This window comes from Gopherus evgoodei, chromosome 2, assembly GCF_007399415.2.
Source record: "Gopherus evgoodei ecotype Sinaloan lineage chromosome 2, rGopEvg1_v1.p, whole genome shotgun sequence".
Taxonomy (NCBI): domain Eukaryota; kingdom Metazoa; phylum Chordata; order Testudines; family Testudinidae; genus Gopherus; species Gopherus evgoodei.
In genome coordinates, this window is record NC_044323.1 from 164,665,668 (window position 1) to 164,690,295 (window position 24,628).

General features: G+C 38.2%; 2 protein-coding genes across 9 annotated transcripts in view; one reads left to right on the top strand and one right to left on the bottom strand.

Moving 5' to 3' along the window:
* Positions 1 to 3,669: 3,669 nt before the first annotated feature.
* The window catches only part of POLB (DNA polymerase beta), a 35,025-nt gene continuing 14,066 nt past the window's right edge, over positions 3,670 to 24,628 (bottom strand). The window contains exons 10-17 of one of the 8 annotated variants that reach the window (XR_003999016.1): positions 24,364 to 24,434; positions 23,033 to 23,101; positions 22,454 to 22,540; positions 16,715 to 16,779; positions 16,028 to 16,167; positions 13,940 to 14,144; positions 6,135 to 6,208; positions 3,670 to 5,030 (exon numbers count right to left, since the gene is read on the bottom strand). Coding sequence is in view for 4 of the 8 variants with exons in the window: in XM_030552220.1 (XP_030408080.1) it covers positions 14,050 to 14,144; positions 16,028 to 16,167; positions 16,715 to 16,779; positions 22,454 to 22,540; positions 23,033 to 23,101; positions 24,364 to 24,434 (527 nt within the window). In the remaining 4 variants the exon portion in view is untranslated. Of the gene's footprint in view, positions 5,031 to 6,134; positions 6,209 to 11,877; positions 11,978 to 13,846; positions 14,145 to 16,027; positions 16,168 to 16,714; positions 16,780 to 22,453; positions 22,541 to 23,032; positions 23,102 to 24,363; positions 24,435 to 24,628 lie in introns of those variants that run through there. The other 7 variants (XR_003999019.1, XR_003999018.1, XR_003999017.1 and 4 more) reach the window with 7 other exon arrangements.
* On the top strand, positions 4,883 to 11,981 carry DKK4 (dickkopf WNT signaling pathway inhibitor 4). The gene is made up of 4 exons (XM_030552225.1): positions 4,883 to 5,002; positions 5,851 to 6,001; positions 8,819 to 8,965; positions 11,731 to 11,981. The coding sequence occupies exons 1-4, from the start codon at positions 4,892 to 4,894 to the stop codon at positions 11,979 to 11,981; spliced, it is 660 nt and encodes a 219-aa protein (XP_030408085.1). The 5' UTR covers positions 4,883 to 4,891.

The following is a 24,628-nucleotide window of genomic DNA, read 5'->3' on the forward strand; positions in this document are numbered from 1 at the left end:
TTATCTTGTTCTCTTTTAAACCCTGTTATAGTCCTAGCATTCATAACCTCCTCAGGCCAGGAGTTCTACAGGTTGACCGTGTGCTGTGTGAAGAACTTCATTTGTTTTAAACCTGCTGCCCATTAATTTCATTTGGTGGCCCCTAGTTCTTATATTACGGGAACAAGTAAATAACTTTTCTTTATTCACTTTCTCCACACAACTCATGATTTTATATACTTCTGTCACGCGCTCCCCCCCCCTTAGTCTCCTCTTTTCCAAGCTGAAGTGTCCTAGCCTCTTCAATCGCTCCTCATATGAGACCCGTTCCAAACCCCTATTTTAAATTTCTGCCTTTGTTTTAATTTGCCTTTTGGGTTCTGAACGTTTACAGTGCACTTGCTTCATGTTTTCAAGCCTTTTTCCACACGTGCTAGGGCTGGATACTTGATTTCTTTTATTCCAATACCCACAGGGGGTGGGAAGAGAACCACCCTCCACTATCTCAAGACTCAAAATAAAATTATGAGTTGGCAACACTCACCCCAATCCCATTTTTCTACACCCCACCAGTCTCATAATCATTGTACAAACTAAACAAATATATATATTTAATATAGGGAACTGTTTCCATAAGCTTATTCTACTGTAATCAATACACATGACCCTGATTCTAACCTGCACTCACAAGTTTTACACCACTGTGAATGCAAGGTGACCCACATCCACCAGATCTAGAGCTGGTGTGATGATTTAGGGTATCTAGCTGTACAACTTATGGGTGTTACTGAGATGATGTATTATAAAGTTGCTGTATTTTTGAATGCTGTGTGAATATGAATCCCATCCTAGCTACCATGGGTGGTGTCACATCCTCCTAGAACAGATACAACAGGGAATAGTTAGAATTCAACAACTCTATTCTGGTGCAGATCCCTTGGAACAGTAGGTGAGCTAAAGCTTAGGAAAAAGCAGTTTTACCCTACCTCCTTTGCAGAGAGGGAGAAAAGTAGGAGTAGAAGAAATTTACCAGGAGTACAGCTGACCAGTTGGGGTAAAATAAGGAACCACACGGGGAACTTAGAACTGAGAGGGGAAGGGGATGGACTGGCCTAGGGCTAAGAAGTTGGGCTGGAGGACATGGTTTCACTTTTCAGCAGACAAATAGTGCCCTGCAGCAGGACTTGGACCCCAGGCCAAAGAATGCCCTGCAGTGGTGAGGCAACTGAAGCAGGGGAAATAGGCTACAGGGTTTACTATTTTGTTTGATCTGTACTCTCTTGTTATTTATATGATTAAATAAAAGAACAATTGTTTGAGACTCTGGGAAAAGAGTCAGATATGTTACATGCTAACATTTACGAGCCTTGTGAGAGAGTTAAAATGGTAAACTAGCAGCTCACACCTTAGAGTGGAGTTCTGGGAGAGGGTGTTGAAGCTTCTGAGGTATCTTGGGGTTCAGCACTGGTACTGGAGGCCAAAGGGGTTCCATTTCCATGAAAGAGTAGCAGGGTGCCCAGGAAATGTGCCAGAGAAGGACAAAGGGAGGAAACAGTAGTGCAGCCTGCTGAGACCCAAGAAAGCTTATACCAGGAGACCCACAGTGAGCAAACACAAGGGGCTGCTTGGCTAGGATTTGTGACACAAAGAGACTACTGCACATGTACAAGGGTTGTTTGATGGCTCAGAGCCATGGTAGCACTTCTACACCACTCTCCCTTCAAGCTGTTGGTGTAGAGAGTATGGCCAAAACTTACCCTTATAAAGTTTTTCCTAATATCTTACCTAAATATCCTCTGCTGTATATTAAGCCCAGCATTTAGCATATTTGCTAACAGCATTTAGCATACACCCTTATCCCGATATAACGCTGTCTTCGGGAGCCAAAAAAATCTTACCGCGTTATAGGTGAAACCGCCTTATATCGAACTTGCTTTGATCTGTCGGATTGCTGCTTTACCGTGTTATAGCCGAATTTGTGTTTTATCTGGGTGAAGATGTATTTGAAGTCTCATCAGGTCTCCTCTCTCCCAATTTTTCTTTTCTCAAGACTAAACAGGCCTAGTTTTTTAAACCTTTCCTCATTGGTCAGGGTTTCTAACCTTTTATCATTTTCGTTGCTCTTTTCTGGACTCTCTCCATCCTAACTGAAGGAAAAAGGCATACACATGCCTAAGGTAATAAACCACGTTATCATATTGTTACCCTGGCCCTTCTACAACTCCTCCAAATTGTTTGTTACTCAGACTCATGTCACATCTAAGCTTAAATTGTAAACTATTTCAAGTACTGACTTTGATTTCTATGACTAACACACTTTTGAAAAGTTACAATAAATATCTCCTGTAATTTTGTCTGCTCATCAATGTTTCCCTTTCATCTGTTACCTCAATAAAGATTTCCTGTGAATTTCTGCCAAGGAATTACTTATTCTAGTATCTTTGATTGTTTAAACTTTTTTTTCCTCCAAATCAGTTTTATTTCTCTTAAACTGTTTGAGTCAGGAGTCATAATTATAGTTGCTTTAATCTACTTAAACAACAGCAGTTATAAATCTAGAAATCCTTACATAGGCGGTGTAGTGGAATGTGGATGTGGGCTATTTAATGGAAGGAAGTCTATCACTTGGAAAATATTCCTCCAGAAATACATCACAAAGATGGAGGCCTTGGCTTACATGGAAGACATTCAGAAATTCTCTCACCTTAGATCTAGCACTGATACTGGACTAAACCAATAGCATGAGAATTGCTAAAAATTCTGTAGAAAAGGCTACACAGTCCTTGCCAGGGGGCACTGGGAAAAGGGAGTGCCTTGTGCTGCTGCAAGTATTGTGACAGCTCTTAGTGGGTGGGTCAGGAAGAGCGAAGTAATGTGGAAGAGCCTCTTTCTTGCCCTGCTGGCTGGAAGCTATTTCTAAAGTAGAAGATTATATGGAAGAGTGGCAGGAATGCCCAAGAGCTGGTGGTGTGTGAAAGGAGGGAAGCTAGTTAGGGCAAAATTAAACTTAAATTGTGGGTTAGAGCCAGGGAAATAAAGCATCTTAAAAAAAGCAAAAATTTGACCCATTTTCTTTCCCTGTTCTCACTATTGATGTTCCTAATGGGAGCTGCGCTGCTCCAGAGGACTAATGTATTTCTAAGAAGGAACAAGGATTGACTATAGGGAAACCACTTGTGAAGGGACAGACACAGTTCACTCAGGAGGAAGAGTCCCCCTAAAATAAAACCACACCCATTCCAGCTATCATTTACTTGTGAGAAATGTAGGTTTGTGATACAAAAAGGATGATGGTCTAAATTATTTGGGAGTTTGAGTGGGCTACTTCCTAGGAAAACTATCACTTTATTAAAGTATAGTAAATAGCATGGCTAGTATCTAGGGCAAACAAAATTTAAAAACTGCTTTTGACTATAAAACAGACAAGGAGGCCTATAACACCATTTATATAACTGTGATCAAAGCCTTGTACAAACATTGACTGTTTAATATATCCTTATTACATTATTCTGAAGAGGTTAGGTCCATTTTAATAATCAAGAAATGGGCAAAAAGCCACAGAGAAAGTGAATGGTAGAGCTAGAATTCAAACTCGGGAATTCTCGACCCCCAGCCCTGCGCTCATGCCACCCTTTGATAGCCAAGCTGCAATGGAACTCAGAAGAAATTATGTCCTACATCAACTGTGTTAATGGCATAATATGCAGATCATTTATTAACTTGGGAGTGTTGACAGGAAACGTACAATGATAAAAACATTAGGTACTTTATTCTTTTTCTAACTTAAAAACATTAGTATAGAGTAGCTTAAGGCACACATGTAGGCTTTCCACTTCCAATCTGTCCTGGGTGATGTTTCAACATGACAACTCAATGGCAAAGTTCTGAGAGAGAAGATGACTTTTCTGTTTGGGGAGATTGGAGGCATGTCAAATTCTGCATATATCAGCTGGAGATCTATAATCCAGTTCCAATTGTTTCAAGTTAAGGCAATGTGATACAGATGACAGTAAAGATACCAATCACATTTTGTGAAGATAAATATTATGTGATTTTACTACTAGTACCCCCTGCCCCCAACTTGAGTCAGGACCAAAGCAGATACATATCCTAGTTTTCTGAATGAACACTAGCTTCAAACAGTTTTATTCCACTACAGGAAGCAAGAAAGCTTTCCCAAACACATCTGACTTGAGCAGAGATTATTTTGGCAGCTGCCTTGAACTAAGTGATAATTGTGACTGGATGCCAGAGCTAACCAGACAGTTTTTTCTATATTCCCAACATACCAGGGATAAATGTTTAGTAACTGGCAGACTGGCCCACATGAATCACTCACTCTTTCTTGGAGCACAATTAGCTGTGAAGACAGATGTTGGAAAAAAACATTTTGCAAAGGGATTAAGGACGGTAGGAAATTCAGGTGATTAGCAGTGTCTGCCTTTGATACAAACATCCTGCTCCTCTGCTGTCCCTTTGAACTAACTTTGATATACAATAATTAGGAGTGGCTCAGCCCCTGAGGAGAGGTAGCTGCTGCCGCCCTACCTCCTTGCTCATTTTAGTGAATCCTTGTTTTGAACTATTGATCAAACAGATTTGAAGAGATTTGTTGAAGTCTGTGTGGGCTGAAGAGAAAGGAAATGAGGAGAGGAGGGGATGGAAAGGACAGCAAAATTGGCTATAAATACCCCAGGAAGGACAGAGCTCCTCTCCACAGATTTTTCTCTTAGGTTAGAGATGTAAAATATAAGAAAAGGACTTTTATTCAAGATTTTTTCTTTTAAAAAGATTCACAAATATCCCATATTTGCTGAATCTGTGTTGCTTGTTTTCAAGCTTCGCACATCTTAGATAACGGGTAAACGCTGTAGAACTCACAGGGGGAAACACAGATCAACCTGCCTGAAGAATGGTGGCAGCCTTGCTGCTGGGGCTCAGCTGCGTCTGTTCCCCATTGGTAGCCCTGGTCCTAGACTACAACAGCATCAAGAGTTCAGCTGAAGTGCAGGACACCAGAAAGGTGAGAGCTCTGGGGGTCAGTTGGGGACCTGAATTGAATTTTCAAGGGTTAAACGATCTCAGAATATTAGTAATATTTTGCTAAAATCTTATGACTGATATCAGTTTTTAAATAGAAGGGTTACAACTACTTGGAGTAGTGCTTGGCCCAGAAAGTATTAGAATTGTTAAGAGGAAACAAAAAATACTTATGTTCCTGACCCCAACAGACCCAGCTATGTGATAACTGGAGTTGGATCAACCATCCTAGCAGATAGAATTTTAATACTGTCATAGCTGTTGTGCATTTCTAAATTGGAAACATTTAAAAAATGGAATGACATCAAGAAATCACTCTATTAAAATATAAATGAAGTCAGAGCAAGTGGCCTGTCAGCACTAATCAGCTCTTCAGCAGAGTACTATGCTCTAACACATTGAGTGCAAGACGGGGTGAGCAAAGGGTGCTAGAGTTCTAATCTTGATTTGAGAAGTGATTTGCTGTGTAACATTAGGCTAGTTTAACTACTGGCATGTATAACAAACACAAATGTGCACAAGCTGCAGCTTTAAAAACATGTCAGTTTTGTTAACAAGCTGTTACTGTTACTTGCTGAAGATCTCAACTGTGCTGGGCCCAATACAGGATAGAGAGGTGTAGACATTGTCCTCCAGAGCTCCCAATCAAATGGAAGATCATAGACCAGACCCAAGAAAAATTATTCCAAAAACAACATGTTGGACTGATCAATGAAGGGGGCAGCAGTTTTTTGTTTGTTTTTTTGGTGTGCGAGCAATGTATATTCTATTCTAAATATTGCTGATTTACAGCATTTTCCCCCTCTGAGGAAAATTATTTTTTCTTTGTAGAATTCACAGTGCACAACAGACCAGGACTGTAATGCCAGCAAATTCTGCCTCAAGCCTGAAGATGAAGTGTCCTTCTGTGCTACCTGTCGTGGGTTACGAAGAAGATGCAAGCGTAATGCTATGTGCTGCCCAGGGACTATTTGTCTAAATGGTAAGCTATAATCATCTGGTGTCTGTGATATTTAAAGGTTGGTAGAAATTAGAACTATATGTTTATAATCTATATAGTCTAAACACAAAAGTGGTTGGTGCCTGTTTTAAATTTTTTTCTGGTTTTCCCTTACCTCCTGCTAATGTTGAGATCATCGAGCTCTCCAGCATTTCTTTAAAACAAGCAACTATCTTTACCATGAGGCATCTGTAAAATAAAGTAATAAAAGTCCTATACATGCATCTGAACACATTTAGAATAGGGCAATTGATAGTAATGAGTTACAACTGGTAGTTAGGAACTGCATACAACTCATAAAAGAAGCTAAAGGTATCAATGGGGGGAAAAAAATATCTGTGGCCAGTAGGGCTAAGGACAATCAGAAGGAATTATTTAAATATATCAGGAACAAATTAAATCTGAACAATTTCATAGGTCTGAAATTAGATAAGGATTGTAAAGATATAAATTACGATATGGAAAAAGGCAAAAGTATTCAATAATAATTCTGTGTTTGGAAAGTACGACAGAATCTCAGTTAAACGCCTCAGGAATGGAGGTTGTTCATAACTCTGAACAAAACATTATGGTTGTTCTTTCAAACGTTTACAACTGAACACTGACTTCATACAGTTTTGAAACTTTACTACACATAAGAAAAATGCTTCTTTTAACCATCTTAATTAAAATTAAACAAGCACAGAAACAGTTTCCTTACCTTGTCAAATCTTGTTTAAACTCTCCCTTTATTTTTCTAATAGTTTATATTTAACACAGTACTGTATCTGTGTGTTTTGGGTTTTTTATGGTCTCTGCTACTGCCTGATTGTGTAATTCCAGTTCCAAATTAGGTGTGTGGTTGACCAGGAAGTTTGTAACACTGCGGTTCGTAACTCTGAAGCTCTACTGTAGTACAAGGATGTTTTAATGTATTACAATGATAAGATGACGTGTTAACATCCTTGCTATTCCACCAATAAGTAGGAACAGCAACTATTAAATATTTTTAAAATCATCAGGCCTAGATAACCTGCATCCAAGATTAGAGAATTGCCAGAGTTCTCTGAATCGTTAATATTGATTTAACAAATCTTGGAATACCGGAAAGTTCCAGAGGACTTGAAAATATGCTCATGTTGTACCAATGTTTAGAAAGGGTAACTGGGATTATCAGGAATAACTATAGGACAGTTAGTCTGACATTAATCCCAGGAAAAGTAATGGAAAGGATTGTATGGGATCCAGTCAGTAAAGAATTAAAGGATGGTGGCATAATTGGTCATGATCAACAAGATTTTATGGAAAACAGATCTTAAAAATAATAGTGTGTGTCTGAAATGACAAGTTGGGTTAATAAAATACATCATATCAACACAACTATCTTTAATTTCTGTAATGTGTTTGAGTGCCATGTGACAATGATTAAAAAGTTTAACACTGTAAAAAAAATCAATATGGGCCATATTAAATAGATTAGAAACTGGATTAGCTGACACTAACTAAAGAGGGAATCCTCCTCCTAAGGGGGGAGGGGGTTTCTAGTGGGAGTCTCTCTGGGATCTGTTCTCACCAAATGCTATTCAATATCTGTATCAATGATCTGGAAAGAAATGTAAAATTAGTGCTGGTAAAGTTTGCAGATGACACGAATTGATGGAGTGATAAAGATGGGAACAGGTCAGTTATATAGATCAACATGAATCACTTGGTAGGGTGGGCTCCCTTGAACAATGTGTGCTTTAACAGTGTCAAATGCAAGGTCACAAACATGTAGGAACAAAGAACGTAGGGTCACACGTATAAGATGGGAGACAGTATTCTGAAAGGCAGTGATACCAAAAAGGAGTTGGGAGGAACGGAAAATGCCTTGATCATGGCCTACAACTCCTACAAAGAGACTTCTGACAGTGGACAGCTGACTCTCTAATCTAGCAGAAAAAGGCATGACAAAATTCAATGGTTGGAAACTGAAGCTAGGTAAATTCAGAGTAAAAATAAGGTGCACATTTTTGAAATTAGGCTCATTAACCATTAGAATAACTGACTTAGGGACATGGTAGATTCTCCATCACTTAAAATCTTTAAATCAAGACAGGATGCCTTTCTAAAACATATGCTATAGCTCAGTGGCTTTCAATCTTTCAAGATAACTGTGCCCCTTTCAGGAGTCTGATTTGTCTTGCGTACCCCCAAGATGCACTTAAACTACTTGCTTACAAAATCGGACACAAAAAATACAAAAAAGTCTCACACCATGCTATTACTGAAAAACTGCTTACTTTCTTATTTATACCATATTATAAAATAAATCAACTGGAATATAAATATTGTACTTACATTTCAGTGTATAATATATAGAGCAATATAATCAAGTCACTGTTTATATGAAATTTTAGTTTGTACTGACTTTGCTAGTGCTTTTTATGTAACCTGTCATAAAACAAGTCAAATATCTAGATGGGTTTATGTACCCCTAAAAAACCTCGGTGTACCCTCAGAGGTATGCCTACTCCTGGTTGAGAACCACTGCTATATCTCAAACAGAGCTTATAGGTTTAATGCAGAAGTTACTGGGTGAGAATCTATGGTCTGTTATGCAAAAGCTCAGACTAAGGTGATCATAATGATCCCTTTTATCCTTAAAATCTACGCAGGTATGAACCTATAAAAGTATGATGTATGAGGGAGGGAGACACAAGGCAATTGGATCCATTTTCACATCTGGAATAAAATATCTGTTGTCTCAAAGCAGTTATGTTGGCATTCTTCCCCCCGCGCGCTTCTGTCCAAAATTACAACCTTCCACCTTTATACCAGATGTTTGCAGCCAGACTGAAGTAGTTACCCCAACAGAAGGAAGAAGGACTGATGAACAGGATGGTTCTGATTCAAAAGGGACAACTCAACACCAGATCCAAGAAAAGAACTCTAAAAAAGGACTTGTCAAATCTCCAAGCAATAAAGGTAAAATGGGCCTAAAAGCAGAGAAATACCAGTAATTATATTTAATCTTGGAGGAGAAATATATTCCAGATTGGAAAAGTAAAATTATATGGAGGCATGTATAGGTAACCGTCCATTAGGAAAAGGAGGAGACACCTAGCATTCTATTACATAAAGAAAATAAACAGATGGGGACCAATGTGCTTTAAAATTATGCACTGAGGAGAACCGCATTATTTCCTACATGGAAGTTATAATAATGCCAATCACAGAATTACGTGTTTTGAATATTAAATTGTCAGGAATTATGTTAAGACAAATGCAGAGAACAATAATCCCCATAAAGTCTTTTCTGTAAAAATATAAACTGTTACTTACCAGGTTTGAATACAGTATTATAGCCTCATCAGTCCCAGGATATTTGAGACACAAGGTGGGTGAGGTAACCTCTTTTATATTCAAGCTCTGTGGAAGCTCAAAAGCTTGTCTCCCTCACCAACAGAGGTTGGTCCAATAAAAGATATTACCTCACCCACCTTGTCTCTTTACTCACTAGGAATATTTTGACTAGATTCTGGACCCTGCTCTGGTGATGCAAAACTTGATTAAGCCAGCCTTTTGGCTGTTATCAGGAAAAGCAGCTCTCTGCCACCGTGCCCTTGGCATAGGGAGCACAGCTTGATTGTCTTTATTCCAAGGCTATTCCCGGCTTCCAAGCACCTTTTGAGCTAGGGACAGCCAGGTTTAAATTATTGCAGCCTTTGGCCTCCCAAACAGTTCTAGAATCCAGGCGTCACAAAACTGAAGTACAACTATCTTGGTGTCCCTCCCCAGCCTGGCTGCACTAAGTGCAGCGTGGAATCTGGATCTACTTAGCAATTTACACTGTGCTCGTCAGAAGTCACTTTTCATAAAAGTCAGAAACCAACTTTGCTAGCTAATGGCTAGCAAACTAGCAAAGGAGCGGGAAGAGGTCAGGCTTTGTTAAAAACATTCAGCAATGTGCTGTTCTCCTTTTATTTAAATTGTGAGCGCTAGTGCTTGCTCAGAAATAAACATTGTTAGATTAGTTTCTTATTTGTCAATTTTCTAACACAGATTACTTGCAGGATGAAAGTTCATGTTAGGATACCACTATTTGGGGCTGTCTTCACATTGTATCTAGTGCAAACAAAATGCAAACAACTGTAAGACAGCACATTGTTTGCATTTAATAATAGATAATTCCTAGCTCTTATGTAGTGCTTTTCATCAGATTTCAAAGCGCTTAATAAAAGGTCAGTATCAGTATCCCAATTTTACAGGTAACATAATATGAATATCTCTAAATGGAAGGAACTAAATATGTAACAAGTCAGGGAATACAAAAATTAAGATTCATAAAACAACATTAACCAGGGAAACTGACATTATTAGAAAAAGGACCAAACAGAACCAAAGCAGCAGAGGGCAATAAGGTCTCAAGAGCTCAGTAATTCAAAAAGCTCAAAAGAACTATTACTATTATTATTTGTAATATATTAGCATATGCAAGCTCTGAAATTGTAAACACTTATGCATGTGCTTAAATGGTTGTAGGAATGGGGTCACAGAGGAAATAATCTCTTTCTCAAGGAACTTACAATTTAAGAGAAAATCACAAGCAGGCATATGCAAAGAGAGGACTTAGGAAAGGGAGGATGAGGTGACTCAAATACATTCTTGCCTTTGTAAGTGAGACATGAGAATTAATTCTTCCACTCTAATTAGGTATCAACTGGAGTATTATGTCCAGTTCTGGGCACCACATTTCAAAAAAGATGTGCACAAATTGGAGAAACTCCAGAGAAAAGCAGCAAAAACGGTTAAAGGTCTAGAAAACCTCACTATAAGGGAAGTCTAAAAAACTGGGTTTGCTTAGTTTGGAGAAGAGAAGACAGAGGGGGGACAGGATAACAGTTTTCAAGTACATAAAAAGGTTGTTACAAGGAAGATGGAGAAAAATTATTCTCCTTAACCTCTGAGGATAGGACAAGAAGCAATGGGCTTAAATTGCAGCAAGGGAAGTTTAGATTGGACATGAGGAAAAACTTCCTGTTGGGGTGGTTAAGCATTGGAATAAATTGTCTAGGGAGGTTGTGGAATCTCCAACATTAGAGATTTTTAAGAGCAGGTTAGACAAACACCTGTCAGGGATGGTCTAGATAATACTTAGTCCTGCTATGAGTGCAGGGGACTGGACTAAATGACCTCTCAAGGTCCCTTCCAGTCCTATGATTCTATAGACAGGTTATGTGTACAATCTATAGACAATGCAGCTTTTTCTTAAAACTGGCCCAACCTACCAATCTGTAGAAGTAGTTGTAGCTGCCATTATCAGTTAGTAATGTTCCATAGGCACCACACTAGCTGCTAATTTCTTTGGTGAATAAAACAGATAGATTTCAAAATGGCAAAACTGGGAGGGAGTAGGAGCCCAAAGATCTTTTTCATTTGGAAAAATAATCCTCATATGAAGGAAGATTCTTGCAAGCCTTGTCCACAGTTATGACTGATGTTTAACCATTAGCATGCCTGCTGATTTTTAAGCCAGAAGATCAGCTAGAGGTCTTTGCAAGGGGAGAACAAAGGGTTTTCCACAATGGGGCAGATCAGGACTGGTCTGAAGTGAGTCCCACCCCTCTGCTAGCAATCCTCAATTTTGTGGTCAGCAACTTTCCTCTGAGCTGTTGACTCAGTGCCCACCACTCAAACCAAGAACCTCAAAGACATGGAGTATGTTATACATTTTATTCTGCTTACTGCAGGTCGAGAGGGAGAAAGCTGCCTTCGCACATCAGATTGTGCCTTTGGGCTTTGCTGCGCTCGCCATTTCTGGACCAAAATCTGTAAGCCAGTTCTCCGTGAAGGACTGGTCTGTTCCCGCCGGGGACACAAAGATGTTGCTCAAGGTCCAGAAATTTTCCAACGCTGTGATTGTGGCCCAGGTTTGTCTTGCCGACCACCGCTCACTGGGCTGCCACAACGATCTCGCTTAAACATCTGCCAAAGAAGCTAAAGAGCCAATAAACACTGGATCCAGAGGGAGAACAAGAGATTTGCTGTCTACTCCAGAGTTAATTTATGTAAGATTCTATAAAACTATTTCTAACCTTCCACAGGCCAACAGAGCCCTGCACTGGAGGAAACAACCAGCTCAAAGTGAGATCTGGGCAACCTTAGATACACATTTCGTTCATATGGGCTCTGTTGTATTCTTGTGGGCTGCACTAAGTAGCCATCAGATGCTTACAAAAATCGTTTATGCTTTCAGATAGCATGAAGTACAAAAGGACTTGATTTTTTGTCTGCTTTTACAATCTATCTAGGCTTCTTTTTTATAGTTATCATAGCTGTAGCATGTATAAAAATTCAGAGGTTCTCCAGCTGGTTTCCAACTATTTAGTTATTTACTAAAATAAAAAAATTACTAAAGGAACTAGTAGATTCTTTCATAGGAATTGCAATTTACTTGTCAGTAGGCTCAAATTATTTCCCAAGTGTTTCCAGAATGTTCAGAGCCACAGAAGAAAGCTGTTTCCACTTCCGGCTCCATCTCAGACTCAATGACAGAATCACATGTAAATGTCAGACACCATCAAAAAGTGCTTCATAAACTATTTATATAGAGCAGCACAGAGATGAGAGCAAGCTTTATCTAGGCAAAAGGCAGTAGACACCTACAATACTGCAAGCTGCACATAGGGAAAAAATCATTAAGACCATCAACGGGAATTTGTGAAAGTGGTGAATAAGTAAAAACTGGGGGTTATAATGAAAGTTATATTGCAACTTAAACTGCACCTAGCCTGCACTATGTGAATATTTTTTCATTCTCTTTATAGTATTTAGATACCAGAGTGATAGACACCTTCTAATTGCTATCAATGCAAAACCTGTAACAAAACCTCTCATCTGAAGACATCAAAAATGCTCTGTCTGCCAACATATTTACTGGCTGTATAATTAAAAATATAAAATTTCACCTGCCACTTGAACAGTCACGATTGAGATAGAACGTGCAGCCAGTCTACAGTGCACAATTATAGTTCAGGGCACGAGGTGAAGACCTATAGGAATGGACTTGATTATCTGCTAATTCCTTTCCCTAAGTGCTATGATCCTAACCTACAGTAAATAGCTATTAAACCAAATTGTTTCCTTATGCAATTGCTCATCTGTTATATTTAATAATAAATAGCTGAGTTTTGTGCTGAGCATCTTCAACATGTTTTAACAGAAATCTGATATGGTTTCCAGCTTTTTAAAGTTTATTATGGTTGTGAAGTCTGCAGATTTGACCTCTGGCTTGCAGCACTTCAGGGAAATGTATCAAAATTAAAATGCAGTTTTCTTTACGCGGAGAGAGTGATCCCATGGACTAATGCTGTTACTGTCAGAGACAAGAGGGGAAATTGTGACTTTAATTCATTATTTTGCACCTACTAACTTGGCCACCCATAAATCTATTCCCATGGTGAATATTTTAAATATTATTTATGACAAGTACATTGACTTTTATGAAAAACAAATACAATATCTTCATTTAGAAGCCACCATTGAATATTCTAATAGTAACTGTCCTTGTTGAGCAGCCACATTTTTCCACGGAAATTGTAGGGGAAAGTAATAAAACAAAAGCTGTGCTTTCTAAACACAGATATCTAGTATCCCAGGGAGAAAAAGGAAGACTATAATTTATTATTAGAAGACAAAATCTGGACCAATTCCCAATTTAATCTATGAGAAATTTTATTGTGAGGGAGCTGCTTGGTTGCTCATTTTCCCTGCAGACTTATCTTAGCACCTTAGCAAAAGGACTAATTCAAATTCAGATAAAAACCATGTGTGTATTAAAGGTATTTTTGAATAAAAGGAAAGTAATCAAGTTGCTATGTTAGGTGATTTAATTTTTACAACACATTTTACTCTAGTGCCATGGAACTATTGTTTAAAAACAGTGTCAGTAATACACACCTTCTGAAGTAATGTTCAAACAATAAATATGCACCTAGTTTTGACTCCGCTGATTATTCATAAAAGCTACAAAATAAGTGAGCACTAGCTAGTGAAACTTTGAATGCAAGTTATTCACTCCGTTCTTTTGGCTCTCGATACTTCCACTGTATGTAATCAAAGATATCCTTTTCACTCTCTACTGGGAGGGGCTCCCCAGCAACTCCTGCAAATACAATAAAGATGACAGACAGGTGAAGGAGCAACTTCGCAAGGCATTATGAGTAGCAGGGCTATGCAGACACCATTTTATAAAGCAAGGACAGGTTTATCTAGAAAAAACAGGCTGATGTCTGAAAATCAAGAAGCTGCATAAATGAATGAAAAGGAAAATAGGAGTCTGGTTAATAGTTAGATAAAGGTCTAAAAACTAGATCTTCTGTGCAAAAAAACCTGATCAATATGTCACAAGGTGTTGAATGTATCACTGTAAATGCAGCAACTTTGTATCTCAACCTTAGAGTGCCAATCCTAGAACTCTAGCTCTTGACACAGCTTTATAAATATACACCATCAGTTAAAATTAGACAGTATGCCCATCCCAAACCAACAGAAAGCTACAGTCTTGTTATAGTGCTGGAAAACAGATGCCTGCCCTGTGTGGCACAAATAGACCAGGTCTTATACTCATTGAAACCAATGGCAAAATTCCATTGAGCTGGATCAGGCAGACCCAAGGGGGGATCTCTTGTATGCAGGAGAGAAGAAAGCTGCCTCCTGATACTAGGTAGGTCTCTGAAGTCAGAGAGAATAGCGTGCTACATTTAACTGTGGCATTTGGCGGTAGCCCTTGAAACATCCTGAAATACTATTTTGTGTGTATGGGTCTGTTTGGAGAAGAAAGGTTCTCAGGAAAGTGTGAACCTAACAACCCCTCAGTGCCAACTGGCAAAGGGTTCACTGTTCTGTAACAACTCCTAGCAGCCCTGACAAACTCACTAGACCCACGACATTGCTTTTGTAGACTATCTAATAAAAGCGTGTCATACTGATCCTCCGAAGTGTTGCAAAAAATCTATGTACGGATAATATTCCAGGAGTTGTGTATGTGTACTGAAAATATGTTTTAAGAAGACTGTCTCCCAAGCTGGAGTTGACAAACACGTTTTGAGTCACACAAAGAAAACTTATTCATGTGTCACATTGTTGGCTATGTAAATTAATCACTGTAAGCCAATATAATGGAAGCCAAATCTGCACATGGAGTAAATGGGGATAGGTAGATATGAGAGACTAAATTGCATCCTAAGAAGTGAGCTGTAGCTCACGAAAGCTCATGCTGAAATAAATTTGTTAGTCTCTAAGGTGCCACAAGTACTCCTGTTCTTTTTGCGGATATAGACTAACACGGCTGCTACTCTGAAACCTAAATTACAGGGGACTCTGACTCTGGGGACAAAACAATTAATTTGGGGGGTTATAAGGAGAAGGACACCTCTTTATCCTCCACTAAGGAACCAAAAAGGACAGGGCTTTTTGCATTCATGAAAGAACCTCTCAGCCATGTTGGTTGGAGATGCTGGGAGACTGCTTTAGGTGAAATAAACTAACAGACTAAAACCCCTAACTCTAGGAAGCGTGTTTTATATATAACCATTTCTGCTTCCATTGTTATCCTTCCTATCTCTTAAATCTTAGCTTCTAATAATAAACTTATGATTGTTTTCATTATAAATATATCTCAGTGCTGTAATGTTATATAGGAGCTGAATCAAACAAATGTGTGTACACTGTTCCCTGGAGGAGAGCCAATCTACTAATTTCTGTGAGCATTCAGTGACAGGAGTGGGACACTGCAAGGTGCAGGCCAAGGACTCTGAGGGTTGGTACTTATTAGCCTGCACAAAGAGAGGTATCTGTGGAGGCCTCAAAAGCAGTCTTTGTGTAGCCAGAGGGGTTTGGTTTCAGGGAGCTGAGCTACAGCAGGCACAGACAAGACCCTTGCACACAAAGGGCAGGCAGTGATGTGCTTCACAACCCTGAGTACTCCTGGGGAGCATCACAACAAGAGAGACCGGAAAGAGCACTTTGTGTAGAGACCAAACTCACCAGTAACTCCCAAGGGCCGGATTGTGTACTCGTTGATTGTGAAGCCCATTTCCAGGGCACGAGTTCTCATGTTCTTATTGAATATGTCACTGCCTGTGAAGTATAGTACCCCACAATAATACTGATCCTTGGGGATCAGCCTAGAGTAAAAGAAACAAAACAAAATCTCAGTTTCAAGTCAGCTGGAATTCACTTGAGGCACAGTTTCTCTAGTCTTATTACCATTTACAGCAAAACCCCATGCTCTACTAGCACCACATTACAGTACTCTGTATAACTATTCCTAAAACATCACCAAAGAGATTGCAATATTCCTGAAAATCCATCATCCTACAGGCACATACAAAAGGAAAGGGTGGTGCAACAACTCTTGCCATTAAACTATTACTGAGCGGTTAAGGCACAGTACCCTGACAAACCTCCCCATTCAGTAATTGCTGGAGGGGAAGGATAGCAATGAAGATCCTTGTTTTGGAATCAGGAGAAGGGAGGCTTGCTTTGCAGTCAGGGATTGGGACACAGCACTTTCATAAATGCCCCATCATGAAGCTGAGTGGGCTGTGCAGTCCTGTTCCGTATGATACACACAAGGAGGTAGAATCATGACAAATGCCCCCATTTTGGATGATGCTTTAACAAATGCCAGTTCTACCCTAAGAGTGCAGGCCTATCCCATTTAAATTTTACCTGATATCAATTCTCCTGTATAGAAAATTGGTTCCATCTTCTTTGCTTGGCAACTGACATACACCCTAAAAGGACACAAGGAAAGCAGAAATTATAAAGTTATAAGAGTTTTAAATTGTATTGGGCTTTCTTTTTCTTTTAAAAGAGAAAAACACTAAAATAGTTTTATAACATAGACCGTAGAGTCTGTCTAGTTATGTGATCATGCACAGGCATACGGTCTCAGAGGTGAATAAAAGGTTTGCTTATTAAACTTTCTTGTTTGGGCTTATGATTTCCCCCTGTTAATAACCACGATGGAAGATTGCTAATTTGTAGTAAAGCTTTTTTTTGTTTCCAGGATAACATTCATTCCAGGACTCTTTACTATCACTTACCTTTAAAAAACACTTATAGGAATACAGAGGACATTGTTAGAATGAAATACAAAAATACCAAGAGTGAGATCAGTAACTTTGTACAGACCCATCAGAGGGGACTAGCTGTTCCAAATAGTCTATGGTACTGTCAAGCCAACCAACTCAAAACAGTAGTGGACTGGGGGTGCACTGACCCAGGGAAACACTGGGTCTTTAGTGAACAAGAATATTGCAGCAGTGTACACACTGCTAGGCTACCATGATTAATAAAAATTACACACTCCAGAAATTGACATCCTTTAGCAAAGGCAAAACGCTATGGCTTTTGGATAGAACTAGAGAGAAAATAAACTCTTCTCCCTTGCCAATGACACCCACTGCAAATAGTCCAGATTTTAATCCAAATCGCAAACCAGAGAGCTTCAAACATTGGGAGAGCAATGGAATACACATGCACGGCTAGGCAGCTATTCAGTCAAGAAACTTTTCTAACTTATTTAGCTATCAAAACTAAATTTAACTGACCCATTCTGTCCTGGTACTTGTACTCTCAACTCAGGCATTAATGTTTCTAAACTTTCTAGACAACCCTTGCTATATAAAAAGAACAAAGAGTCCTTGCAGCACCTTAGCGGACTCTTCGTTGTTTTTGCTGATACAGACTAACACGGTTACCACTCTGAAACTTTTCTATACAGAAAGCTAATTATAATAGAAGTGATGGCAACCTGGAAACAACACAAAAAATATAACTAATTTATATTAATCTTTGCAGACAGCTTTACTAACAAAATAGTGTCTATATATGACACACTGAGAAAAGGATGTTGGTAGACAAATTACCCTAGAAGAATGGGGTCTGATCTGGAAAAGAGTACCAACAACTTCAGTAAGCAGCACAATAAAATAAAACTTCAAGATACTGTTTCAGTGGTATCTCACACCAGTCAGGTTAAAAAATAGATTGAATGGGGATAAATGTTGGAGAAATTGTGGTGAAAGAGGATTATTTTTTGCCTATATGGTGGACCTGTCCAGTCAGAGAGTATTAGGATGCAAACAGTAACCAAATATCACAAATTGCTGGATATTATGACCACATGATCCTTTGCTAATCCTCCGAAGGCTTTCTAATGGAAATGATCACAAAAAATGGAAATGAAGACTTAATCTCATCTGCTTGTAGCTGCCTGGCTCTTTGCAGACTCTCATTGAAAAAAGAAAAATAGCCCAACCGTAGAGGATTGGTTAAAATTATTATGTTTATATATAGACCGTGGTTGTTATAGAAAAATTAACACATCAGTTATGAACCCATCAAAATAGACAGAGGACAAATAGATAGTTAGATATTTGGTTACCTTTAATACTCAGAAAATACACATTCACCTGCAAAAAAACCCAATATACCTGTCCAATTTTTTTTGAACATTTTACATCAGATTGGGTAGGTCTGTTAACTGTGTATATTGAGATATCACTCAATTTAGTAAGACCACTAGAAACATAGGGATTTTAATTATAATCACTCTATAATATGTTAAATATAAAGACCTGATCACAATATTCCTGTATATGTCTCTTTAAACAAAAGCTAACTGTTGTAATATTTGTTGCGTTTCTGATACTCGCTTGGCAAAGATTTGTAAAATTAAAAACCTCCTAAATAAATCTAAACTCTGCAAGTATCACAACACTCAAGGCTGAAATTAGCCTGGTGTCTCAAACTTAACACAAACCAGGCCCTTTTCCCCAGATAGTATAAACTTTTTTAATACTAAACCGGAGAGCTACTAAACATAAGGAATCCCTCTTCCTTTCCTACAGGCACACAATCAGCTAGAATATAGTTAAGTGAAGGACTCAAAAGGACATCTCAACTATCCCTCCCTGCTTCAGGGACATAGACATATCAATTCCATAACTGAGTAGCAACTGACATAATCCCCTAATACAGCAGCTAAAACAGAAGGAGCAGAATAATGTGTACCTCTATGCCACCTTTCACATAAAGAACACGAGATTTTAGGGAAAAAAAATCAAAATACAACACAGAGTAGGTAAGTAACTGTTTTGAGGTTGGGAAGCTGAGGCACAAATAGAACTCCAGAGTCCCAACTCCCAGGCCTCTACTTTTGCAATTACAAATATGCTGAGAACGCATGGTCACGAATGGGAAATGACAGCTAAACAGAAAAGCAGGGGGAAAGCATGGATAAAAATTGCAGCCAATGCAAGTCAGAACGGAAAGGCATTTTCTGACATTTAAAAAAAGCAGAAAGGCTCTTGCAGAAAGAATAATTGTATAATCCATTTAATTCACCTTCAAGCTTTATTTTATGTGTAGTTGATAACTTTCTCTGGGATGACAGGGGGTGAGGGAGAAGAGTTATGATGAATGATCAGAGCTGTTTAAACAGGAAACCCGAAAAACCTTGTAGAAATGTATTCCAGCTACACTAAGTTTTTCCCTTCCTTTCCTGATTATGTTTGTTCTGAAAGCTCAACAATTCTGTATCCTTTTGGAACATGTTATGGGTTCTTTTATAAGCTCTGTTGTCTTCACTCTGGGACATTTCTAACTTCAGCTGCAGTCCTGATTCCACTTACTTTCCCAAGATTTCAACACTGCCTGTCATTTCTACTTATTCTACCCTGACACATCAATAGTGTCCTCTCCAGTAATGACTGTTTTACACAGAACATAGACAGTAAAATGTCACATTCTTATAGACTTGTACATTGGAAATGCTATTGGTCAAGATTTAAATTCAGAGCAAGTTGGTTCTAATACCAGAAGGGCTGGCCAAGGTGAAGTAGCAGTTACTCCTACAGAAATTGAATTTCATCTCAAATCCACTATCCCTTATTTAATAGCTTTGAAAGGGAGATGCACCAAAAATCAGTGAATTGTCTCTTTTAAAAAAAATAAAGACTAGAACATGTAGTGGAGACACAAGAAAATGAAAATACTACAGTAAAAAATGTTACCACTTTGTTTCCTATCACAGTGTCCTTAGCAGAAAATAGAAATATTTCTGATCAGAGGAGCTCTGTGGCTAAGAGGACAGAAGACTGAAATATCCTAGGTCAGAGTGAGACACCAGACAATTCACTGCTACCCTACAGAATTCTTTTTAATTTGGCCAGATATGAATCCCAGTGTGACCAGTTTCTGGCATAGATCTGGTTCCATTACAAAGAGCTTATCCCAAGAACTGGTGTTTCGGGTGGTTTCACCTATTAGTCTAACATTGGATAAAATAACCAGCTGGTGGGTTATCAAATGGTCACCGTTTTGGGTGGGTCCCTGCAGCTTCTGCTAATTACTTAAAGGCCCTTCTAAATGTGGCTTTCACTGATCTGCTGTGACTGATGAAGTCCTATCTCTCCTCCTTTTGCTACTTGAAAATCTCACACAAGTACATAAACATATGCACCACATAGTCTGGGGCAATCAAGCAGCTATCCTGCATATATTCTTCATCAATAAGAGCCATTCTATTAAATTAGCAACTGAGAATAGCCCAGAGTATTGGGATGAAGTTAAATTTAATTTTCCTCTTTATATTTTTTTCTCGTCCCAGGAGCACGGAGTGTAACAACTTTACTGATTTTATCCTTCTAAGGAACGCCAGGAAAAACAACAAGTTTAATTTCACAAGAAACTGTACACAGAGTTTAACTGAGGTGAGCACAGAAATCCATTTCTGATTCTCATCCCCTTTACTTCAAGTGAAAATATACGGAACCACTTGATAATACCTTTCCCTCTGTAACAGCCTAAGTTTCAAGAATAGTTATTTATATCCACTTGAAACATTAATGTGTAGGATCTGGTTTATATTTTACATTCTTTTCTATGGTTTATTTTAATTTAATGGTTTAATATAAACTTAACGGTGATCATTTAGGAAAAAGTGGATTCCCACAGCATGGCCAACAACGCCAGTCCTACAAGTCTCTGGCTTATGAAGATCATCATCAAGTTACTACCAAGATTGAATGGAACTAATCAATTACTGTCTTCAGTCCAGTCATAACTGTTTCTTAGGGTTTTACTCATCTGTTGGGATTAACTTTTCATGTCTTTAAGAACAAGGTATTTGGAGCCTGTAGAGACAAAACTCCAGGTGGAAGTGAAACATCATAGCACTCGCTCAATACTCAAAAAAAAAAAAAAAAAAAAAAAACCCTAAAAAAACCCAAAACAAAAACAACTTCTCTTTTGAAAAGCAAAGACTTCAGCTTGTTCTTCCAGACAGAGAGCAGTGCTTAGCTTAAGGGTCTGTCTCCCGATAAGGTACATTACAATGAAATGTAAGACTGGTCATAAACCCTCAGAGCTATTCTGGGGTCAAAGATTCCTTTTATGTTCTGTTCTACAATACCTGATGGTTGACTTCAGTTGTAATTTTTCAGAGGAATGCCCTATTTCTGAACGTCAAGCCTGGGAGAAGGTTTTTTCCTTTACTTTGATTTAGATGTGAAATTAATAGAAAGATGTTTGAGCTTAGCCACAAAATTTCTCATATGCCATAAACTGGCATCCAGAACTAAAGAGGATGATACAGAAACTCACACCAGAGCAGTCTATGTCTTCAAGTAATAGAGGCTATTATCACAGCAGAAGATGGTTCATCTGAATCTTGGAGAGTTTCACATCGAACATATAGCTATCTAGACCAAATTGTGAATTCAAGACAAATTTCAGGATCATCATCCAGTGTAGGCAGAAGGAGCTGAAAGTGCATTATAGGCCAGAGGCAGTGACAGCAAGGTGGGAGTGTACTTTGAGTCTGAGAATCTGGCCTAAGAAATGTGTTAGTAAAGAGGTGTGTAGTGGGGCATGAGAAGGGAAAGGGTAGCAAGTGGGGGGGAAGCATTAAAAGAATTAGAAAATGAGTATAGTAGTTGGTAGGGTGGATGAAGATATGTTGAATGTTATGACATACTGGACTCTGATAGTAAGTAAGAGGGATAGGATTTAGAGTTTTCACTCCTTACATACTACTTGTTTTTGTATTGTTTGTTTTTTTACAATTTAAAGAATGCAAAACTGCACATTAATCTACAAAAGGGAAGAATGCTCATTACAAACATTTCCACACATGTAGCTGAAACAGACTTTTTTATTTTTTTTTAATATAAACACAATGGGATAAAATGCTTCATAGAATTTTTTCCCTATCTCCTTTTGTTATTGCAAACAGACAGATTGTTGTAGGACATTAATATTATAAGAAAAAGCCAACTATTACTCTGAGTTACTGCATAAACTTTCCTTTTTTTAAATCAGAGGTATGTAACAGTAAAATGTGTATTTCTTGTACATTAATCAGAGATAGTCTTTTACATTAAATATTCAAAGAAAACTCACCATGAATTTCGTATCACCCTTTGACAATGTGTCTGTGACAAAGTGGATTTTTTTCAGTTGTTCTACAACTTGGTGCAAAAGCTTTGGCTGGAAACAATAATTAATGTCAAAAGTAAACAAAGTGAAATGAAACATTACCTAACTAAGAAAAAGGAACCTGTTTGTTTACCAGCAGTGTGACCCACATATGTACAATATATCCTTGTGAAAACCAAGGAGATCTCATTGATGGAAAATATTTTTTCAGGACCAGATACTGAGACTTTGGCAGAAACTACATACCATAAATAAATCACTACTTGAGAATCTGGTTAAGGAAAATTGTTCTCTCAAACCTCTATTGTACTGCAAGACAAAGAAGAGCACTGAAGCATTTTCATCAGACTTGACAAAACTTCTTGTACAATTTTAAATCTTATATTTCTAAATTAATGATCTTCTGTTTTTGTGGCTTGCTAGTTTCCATAGGTCCATTAGCATCTGCTTTGATTTAATCTAGAAATATTATCTTGTAAATACTAAAGAATAGCACTGCCAACTTTCAGTGACGGTTAAAGATTTTTCTGTGGCATAATATACCGTGGGAGATTTGTTTCCTATTCTGTTGGTTCGCTCCATACAAAAAGGTACCTCATTCCTCTTTAAGACCTATTTGAAAAAAAAGTGATTAAAGTGTGTTAACGGTATAAATATATGCAATTGCCTAAAGGGAAAAAGTCTTTAAGAGAACGATGCAATTCTTTCAAGACACCTCAGAAAATGTGATCCTGGAAATTCTAAAAAGTTGAGGTTACACTTAAACAAAATATTTGGGAGCACAAAATTACAGGGTCACTCAACTAGTTTAAGTCTGCCCTCGTCCTCTGCTGAGTTTCCACCCTCAGTGTCTGTAATAATGAGTTCAAGAGGGAGACATTGATATAAAAAAAAAAAAAAGACTTTGCTACTGCTGGACACTTCAAATCCATTACTTCCACTTTAATTGCATAACTTGCCAGTAGAATAAAGGAACTCCGGAACAGAGTGTAATGACACTAGTATGTAAATGAATGACATTTTTGGTGTGCCCCATAAGAGTCTCATAGCTTCAGATAGAACAGTCAAGCCTGCATTAAACGTCTTGTGAGAATGTTTTTCCATTTTAAAAACACATGCTTTTTTCGGGAGGTGTGGGGGACTCTCCTGAAAACAGCTATTTTTGGTGACATGATAATAAAAGCCTGTTTTTTGCCAAAAGTGCATATAGTCTCAAAGAAGGCAGGGCATTTTTTTTTTGTTGTGATATAAATCAGGATCACTATACAATGCTACAGAAAAGTACACTCAGTTTGTAAACAAGAAAAAGATACCAAGCACATTACACTGAACAAGCAGCTGTCTGATTACCCTGTGCCCTCCATGGTCCTGGCCATTGTCCTTCCAGCTGCAAACAGCCAGCATTTTCGAGCATTTCTATAGTATTAAGCAAAAGGGATCACACCCTTTTCACCACAGGGAGTAAGTACTAATCCCCTGGTGGCCTGAGGAGCAAGAGACTGAAATAAACTTTATCTTCCTCACTGAAGTGCAAAGCATTAGCTATTGAGCCAGGCCTGCACGCACTGTATTCAATATATTAGATGTGAAATTTCTTTGGCATATGTAAGAGTTATGCAAAATACTTCTACAAAATGATTAAAATGTGTCACATCCAAACACGTGAAAGGTAGTTTGCCTAATTCCCCATATAATGCTTAGATCATATATTCAGGATTTTATTAATAAACTATAAAAAGTTGTCAAGGAATAAATGCAAAAACCTGCAATATAAACCTGAATGCAAAGGAATTTATGATTCTATGATCTGCTGATAAAAGTTCATAAAACTCAACTTTCAAATAGTAATAAGTTGTATAGAGAAAGACAGGCACCTGTTTGGTTGATTCCGAAGTGAAACTTGGATGGGTCAGGAGAACATCCATATCCCCACTTGATTCCGCACCTGAGAAAGTAAAGAGCAAAGAAGAAAAACTGTAAGTCTTGATATCAGTTAACAGACCACAGAGGTTTGTGTTTGAATCTTAGTGCAAAAGAAAAGAAGAAAAGCTACTCTATCCACAGAACTAGCACAGAATAGTTATTAACATTTTTAATAATAGGCTAGACAAACACCTGTCAGGAATGGTGCAAGTATAT